The sequence below is a fragment of the Portunus trituberculatus genome, chromosome 9, assembly GCF_017591435.1.
Source record: "Portunus trituberculatus isolate SZX2019 chromosome 9, ASM1759143v1, whole genome shotgun sequence".
NCBI classification, from domain to species: domain Eukaryota; kingdom Metazoa; phylum Arthropoda; class Malacostraca; order Decapoda; family Portunidae; genus Portunus; species Portunus trituberculatus.
Window position 1 is genome coordinate 9,143,857 of NC_059263.1, and position 7,500 is coordinate 9,151,356.

The 7,500-nt window shown below is 41.7% G+C and overlaps 1 protein-coding gene across 1 annotated transcript in view; it reads right to left on the bottom strand.

The window, feature by feature from the left end:
• The window catches only part of LOC123501517 (extensin-like), a 14,191-nt gene extending 10,513 nt beyond the window's left edge, over positions 1–3,678 (bottom strand). The window contains 3 exon segments of the mRNA XM_045250372.1: positions 530–1,027; positions 1,425–1,508; positions 3,637–3,678. Of these exon segments, the coding sequence (XP_045106307.1) occupies positions 530–1,027; positions 1,425–1,508; positions 3,637–3,648 (594 nt within the window). The 5' untranslated portion in view covers positions 3,649–3,678.
• Positions 3,679–7,500: the final 3,822 nt, after the last annotated feature.

Below are 7,500 nucleotides of genomic sequence, written 5' to 3' on the forward strand. Positions count from 1 at the left end.
ATCATGTTCTGCACTTGTTTTGACACCTTTACAAACCAAACGCGTCGTGATGATAATAACAATGATAATAATAATGATGATGATAATAATAGATAGAACACATTTAAGATCTTTTCCCTCATCACGTTTAGAAATAGAAAAACTGCAACATTTCACAATAATAAACAACACATTTGGTTTATAAAAAGATGCACACTCTAAAACTACATATAATAATAATAGTAAAAACAAAAAAACTATTAATATTAAACTCGTATCAAAAGACAGTCGTAAAAAAATAATATGTCAACACTTAGAACTACAGCACTGTGATTTGTGGAAGGACGGGGTGGAGGAGGGGTGGAGGTGCGGATGAGTGGAGCGTTGGTGGGAGAGGGGGAGTGGAAACAGGTGAAGTGAGCAGGTGAGTGTTGTGGACAGGTAGAGGCGATCACAGGTAAAGTAACATGCAGGTTAGGAGGTGGAGAGAGATGCTACTGACGGAGACGCAGAAGGGAAGGTTAAGAGGAGTCATGAGTGGCCTGCCTTACTGAGGGAAGCCGTAGGTTCTTCTGGGTGGAGCATAGGTAGGCTGGGGAGGGGCATAAGCTTGCTGGGGTGGAGCATAGGTAGGCTGGGGTTTGGGTGGAGCATAGGTAGGCTGGGGTTTGGGTGGAGCATAGCTAGGCTGAGGTTTGGGTGGAGCATAGGTAGGCTGAGGTGGAGCGTAAGTAGGGCGAGGCTTGGGAGGGGAGTAACTAGGTCTTGGGGGGCTGTAGGACTCTCTGGACTCCTCTGACTCAGGGTAGTGAGCCTCGCCCTCGTAGCTGACCTCCGCCACGTAGCCAGAGTCGCCGTCCACGTAGTAGGTCACCTTCTGCAGGCGGCCGTCGGGGAGCTGCACGTAGTAGGAGCCCTGGGTGTGGTCTCCGTCGCGGGACTCCTGGTGGCCGAAGTTGTTGCCGGAGTACTCGTCCCTCACGGCGTAGTTGAAGTCGTACTTGGCCTCCGTGGACTCGTAGGATTCATAGGACTCCTCGCTGAACTCCTGGTGTGGAGAGGAGGAGGGATTGAGGATGCGTGTGTAGGCTAGGATGGAAGGAATGGGTGGTGTTTTTTGGGTACTGTTTTGTTGTCGTGGGTGTCTCTGATGTAGTAGTAGTAGTAGTAGTAGTAGCAGCAGCAGCAGTAACGGCAATACAGTGAAAGTACGTAACAACAACACGAACCGATATCAACACCACTAACACTAATCACTATAAATCTCTTCAACAACACAATCTTATATCAGCAAGTATGGCGAGAGACCGCTACCTCTGCCACCGAAAAAGGCTCCACACTCATAACCCTAAACCCACATCACCCGGAGAAACTCTCATTTCACAACACTGGATGCATACCCGCCATTAACCCAACAATAAGGGGAAGGGAAGCGTGTTACTCACCTCGGGAGCTTGGTAAGAGTAGACTGGTGGAGGTCTTTTGTCTGCCGCGGCCAGCACCACCACCATCCCCAGCAGGAAACACAGCTGTAGGAGGGGAAGAAAGGAGAGACTGTGAGCTGAAGAGAAGAAAAGGTGATGAGGAGGAAACAGAAGGAGAAGTAGATGAAAAGTGAAAGAGAGAGTGATTGTGAGGTGAAGAGGTGGTGAAAGGTGAAAGACAAGGAAAGATAGATGGAAATTGATGCAGTGGGTGTGTACAAGATAGAGAGTTTGTAAAGTGGCGAAAGAAAAAGAGATGAAAAGTGATGCTGTGTGATGGATAGAAGATATAGTTTGTAAGATGACGAAAGAAAAGACATGGAAAAGTAGATAGAAAGTGATGTGAATGGAGAGAAAACGAAGGGAGAGAAGAAAAGTAAAACAAAGGAATGTAGTTAATAGCAGTAGACGGAGGAAAAGAACTAAATAAACAATAACTGTAGTGATAACAGAAAGAAAAACGATCAAATGGAAATATGGGAAGAAAAGAGAGAAAATAGTCGTGGTGAGAAAGTAAAGCTTATTAAAATACGGGCTAACGTATTAATAAAAGCTTAGTGGAAGAAAGATGAAGGAGGAAAAAATGTATGCGTGGTGGAAGGAGGAAGAGAAGAAATGTGTGTGTGAGATGGTAAAACTGTTGCTTTTTATAATGATGATGAAAAAAAGGAAGAGAAGATGAGGAACGGTCGAAAGAAGAACGTGTGGGGGAAAGGAAGATGAGAGATTGAGAAACAGAAGAAGAGGAGGAAGAGGAAGAAGAGAAGGGGGGGAAGACGAGGAGGAGGCGGCAATAGTAATGGCAGTGACAAAAAACTACTTATGATGCATCTCTCTCTCTCTCTCTCTCTCTCTCTCTCTCTCTCTCTCTCTCTCTCTCTCTCTCTCTCTCTCTCTCTCTCTCTCATACCCTTTCCTAAATACTGAAAAAATAATCCTTTCCATGCATTTTTAAATATCATTGTGTAAAAATTGCCTCACTAACCTTTCTCTTTATTCTTTTACCCTTTTTTTCTGTTCTATTCTTCTATTGTTTCTTGTCAAATCTGAAGCTTACAAAAGAGTGGCACCCAATGTGTTACTCCTACACCTGCTGAACTGAACTCGACTGAACTTTAACACCTGTTCCGTTTAAAAATGTCTAGTAATATCAAGTCGTTTCCTTTGCATTTTCTTTTTAAGGGTAAATTAAAAGGTATTATTGCAAAGGTGTGTGTTTACGTGTGGTTTGTGTTTGTGTGTGTGTTGGTTTGTTGTCGTGGTGTGTGTGTGTGTGTGTGTGTGTGTGTGTGTGTGTGTGTGTGTGTTTTAGGGTGTTTTTGACTTAATTGTGTTTCTTGCATTCTTTCTATATTATGATGGGTTTTTTTACGTTATTGTTATATTTAGAGCCATCTTTACTGCTTTCTTTATTAGTCTTTCTACTGTCCTGCCATGTTCTCTCGCTACCTATTCTTTTTACACCTTCTAGTTCCCTCTTACACCTGTTTCCTGCTCTCTGTTATTCACTCATACAACCATCTTTAAAACTATCGTAACTTCTATCTTTACTGTTCTTAATACCCTTCTGATATGTTTTCCCATTATCTAAGTCTTTTTTTTTTTTTTTTCCGGTAGCTTCCTCTTTCCTGTTCCTTACCTACACAACAATCTTTAGTATCAGTTTAACTTCTACCTTTACTATTCTTTCTAGATAAGTTTTTTTTTTTTTTTTTTCAACTAGCTAACTTTTTTTTTTCTCCTGTAGCTCCCTCTTTCCTGTTTCTCACCTATACAAGACCCTTTAGTGCCATCATAACGTCGACTTTTACCGTCATTTTAACTTCTACCTTTGCTATTCTTTCTACCCTCCCGCTGAGTTTTTCCACTTACCTAACTCGTTTTTCTGTGGTAGCTCCATCTGTCTTGTTTCTCACCTATACAGCAGCAATCTTTAGTACCATCTTCACTTGGACTTTTACTGTTATTTTTATCTTCCTTTCATATTCTCCCATTACCAAGCCTTTTTTTCCCACGTTACCTCTTTCTCACACTTCGTCCCTGCTTCCTGCACCTTTAAAACCATATCAACGTGTACCTTTTAACATTCCTTCTACCTTCTGTCATGTTCTTCCATTACCTCACTTTTTACCCCACGTTACTTCCCTCTCACACCTCACTCCTTCTTTCTCACCTTTGCAGTCATGTTGATGTGTTTGCGGATCTTCGACTGTGACTAGAACCTTCCCTCCATCCCTTATATACCCGCCTTCCCCCGTGACGTCACTCAGTTTTTGCAGTGGCCTATGGAAGAGACGGGGTAAAAAGTAGAACGGACCACACCCCTTAGGTACGCCAGCACTTCCCTTCCCTTCCCTTCCCTTTTCCTTCCGTAAGTCCGCACGCTCGTCCTTCCTTCCTTCTCTCTCTCTCTCTCTCTCGCCTATTTTTTGTGACTACTTCCCATTATCTTCCTATAGTGTGGTCAGTCTCTTTCTCTTTCTCTTTATGTTTCTTGGTCTGCGCGTGTGGGTGTGTGTGTGGGTGGATGGGTGGGTAGTTTGTGGGTGGGTGGGTGGGTAGCTGTGAGTAGTTTGTGGGTGTGTGTGTTGGTGAGAGAGTGGATAAGTGGGTGTGTGGGTGTTTCTTATTCTCTCTCTCTCTCTCTCTCTCTCTCTCTCTCTCTCTCTCTCTCTCTCTCTCTCTCTCTCTCTCTCTCTCTCTCTCATTATTTCCCTTCTTGCACGAAAGCTATTAATTTTACTAGTGATCTAATTCCTCCTTTCACTTGTTTACCCTTCATTCCTTCCTTCATTGCCTTGTTCCCTTCACCATTGCCTTCCTTCCCTCCTCCTCCCTTCCCTTCCTCCCCTGTCCCTCCCTCCCCGTCCCTCTCTCACCGTCCCTCTCTCACCGTGCTGATTGTAAATTAAGAAGAAAAAAAAACTACATTCACTAACCTAAAAAGAATTATAGATTGGATACATGAAAAAACGTTAATTAGAATTTGATATAGTTTGATCAGTGAGTAGAAAAAATAATTAAAGGGAAAAATTATTTGCTGGGTTTTTTTTTTAAGTGATACATAAAAAAAATGAAGATAAGAAAATTAAAGGAGTGATGTTGTTTTGTAGTAGTAGTAGTAGTAGTAGTAGTAGTAGTAGTAGCAATTGTAGCAGTAGTAATAGTAGTAGTAGTAGTACGAGTAGAATTTATAGAAGTAGCAGCAGTAACAGTAGTAGCAGTAGTAGTAATGGTAGTAGTAGTAGTAGTAGTAGTAGTAGTAGTAGTAGTAGTAGGTGGTGGTGGTGGTGGTGGTGGTGGTGGTGGTGGTAGTAATAGTAGTAACAGCAACAGTAGTAGTAGTAATAGTAGTAGTGGCAATTGTAGTAGTAGTAATAGTAGTAGTAATAGCACGAGTGAAATTAATAGAAGTAGTAGTAGTAGTAGTAGTAGTAGTAATAGTAATAGTAATAGTACCACCACCACCACCACCACCACCTAACCACCACCAAGTAACTAATGAGACGTCAGGAAGAAGACATGATGAGTATGGAGATGATAAGGAAGATGATGATGATGTGGAGGAAGGAGAGACGAGGGAGAGGGAGAGGGGAAGAGGATGACCATGGAGAGAGGCGTGTCCGATTCACTGGACGATCACTCTTCCTCTCTCCCTCTCCCCTCTCCCTCCCCTCACCTTCCCTCTCCTCTTCCCTCCCTTCTCTATTTTCTACAAGGTCGCCATGATCTAATTCTTACGCTGAATAATAAGGAACAAGAGGAGAAAGTAAAGGAGAAGGAGAAGAGAGAACATGCTAAATAAGAGATAAGAAAAGAAAGGAAATAAGAGAAATAGAAGGAGAAGAGGAGAGATGCTAAATAAGAGATAAGGAAGAAAGGTAAATAAGAGAAAACAAAAGAAGAAGTATTAGATAAAGAAGGAAGGAAGAGAAAATGTTAAAGATGAGAGGAGGAAAAGAAGAAAAGGAAAATAAGACACACGAAATAAAGAAAGGAAGAAGAAATAGAAGTTTTGAATGAGAAGAGAGTGGAAAGAATGAATGAAGAGAAAGTAGAGAGAGAATAACAGTGAAAGAAGAAGAAAATGCAGGAGTAGAAAGAAAGAAAATGGGAAATAAGAAAGGGAAACGAAAGGGAAAAGGAAAAAAAACTGAAAAATAATAAAAGAAGAAAGGAATGAAGGAAATATTTAAAAGGAAAAAGGAAGATGAAAGGAAACAACAGCAAAAAAGAAAGAAGAATGAAATAAAGAAAAGAAAAAAAATGATGCAAGAAACAGTGAAAGAGAGAGAGAGAGAGAGAGAGAGAGAGAGAGAGAGAGAGAGAGAACATGATTGATATCCTAGGTACGAGTACTCTATATTTTTTAATTTGCTTTCCCTTTGCTCGTTCCACTTTTGTCGGACACACACACACACACACACACACACACACACACACACACACACACACACACACACACACACACACACACACACACACACACACACACACACACACACATTGATAGGACACTTTCTATTCATAGTATTATAGTATATGATAATGTTTTCATGTCATATTATCTCTCTCTCTCTCTCTCTCTCTCTCTCTCTCTCTCTCTCTCTCTCTCTCTCTCTCTCTCTCTCTCTCTCTCTCTCTCTCTCTCTCTCTGTCGGACACGAAAAAGAAAAGAGAAATGAAAATTAGACAGGAAATTCGTATGATAGACTTGAATCGTGTGTGTGTGTGTGTGTGTGTGTGTGTGTGTGTGTGTGTGTGTGTGTGTGTGTGTGTGTGTGTGTGTGTGTGTGTGTGTGTGTGTGTGTACCTGTTAATGAAGGCGCCACAGGTAATCGACACCAGTACACACCTTTACAATGCACGCTAATGAAGTGACTCGCGCAGACTGCCTTCTTGATACCATTGAGAGCCGAGCAACAAGACACCAAGAGAGCTACCAGATCCTTCTCCCTCTTCCTCCTCCTTCTCTTCCTTTTCTTCTTCTTCCGCCTCTTCTTCTTCCTCTTCTTCCTCCTCCTCTTGCTTGTTCGGTGCCTGTTTCTCGTCCTCTTCCTCCTCCTCCTTCTTCTCCTCCTTCTCCTCGTTTCTCGTCCTCCTCTTCCTCCTCCTCCTCCTCCTCCTCCTCCTCCTCCTCCTCCTCCTCCTCCTCCTCCTCCTCCTCCTCCTCATCCTCCTCTTTTTCTTCTTATCCATAATCATCTTTATTCTTTTTATTTGTTTTTTTTTTCTTTCACTTTATCTTCTTCCATTTTTTTTCTTTTTCATACAACTACTACAACAACAACAACAACAACAACAACAACAACAACAACAATTACTACTGTTACTGCTGTTACTACTACTACTACTACTACTACTACTACTACTTTTTACGTCTTTTTTTTCTCTTGTTAACTACTTTTTTTTGTGCTGTCCTTAATTCTCTTTTTTTCCTCCTCTTCTTCCTCTTCCTCCTCCTCCTCCTCCTCCTCCTCCTCCTCCTCCTCCTCCTCCTCCTCTTCTTTTTCTTCTTAATGTCCACGATCTTAACAAAAACGAGACATTTTTACTTGTCCAGGAAGTCTCTCTCTCTCTCTCTCTCTCTCTCTCTCTCTCTCTCTCTCTCTCTCTCTCTCTCTCTCTCTCTCTCTCTCTCTCTCTCTCTCTCTCTCTCTCTCAACAAGGTCTGGGTATGTAGATGAGATAATATCCTAAAACCTTTCTTCCTACGCGCAAATAGGTCAGAGAGAGAGAGAGAGAGAGAGAGAGTGGTCAGGTATGCGTTTTACTTTTTTTTTTTTTTTTTTTCCTTTAACATGTTGCAAAATTTTTCGATAGAGGGAGTGACTGAAAGAGTTTATTGACGCGTGACAAACTGCACCTCTCTCTCTCTCTCTCTCTCTCTCTCTCTCTCTCTCTCTCTCTCTCTCTCTCTCTCTCTCTCTCTCTCTCTTACTCCTTTTTCTTTTCATTTAGTTCACATTCGTATCATAATGTAGATATTTTCCTTGATTCTTTTTTTATAGTAATTCATTTTTTTTCTTTAATCTTA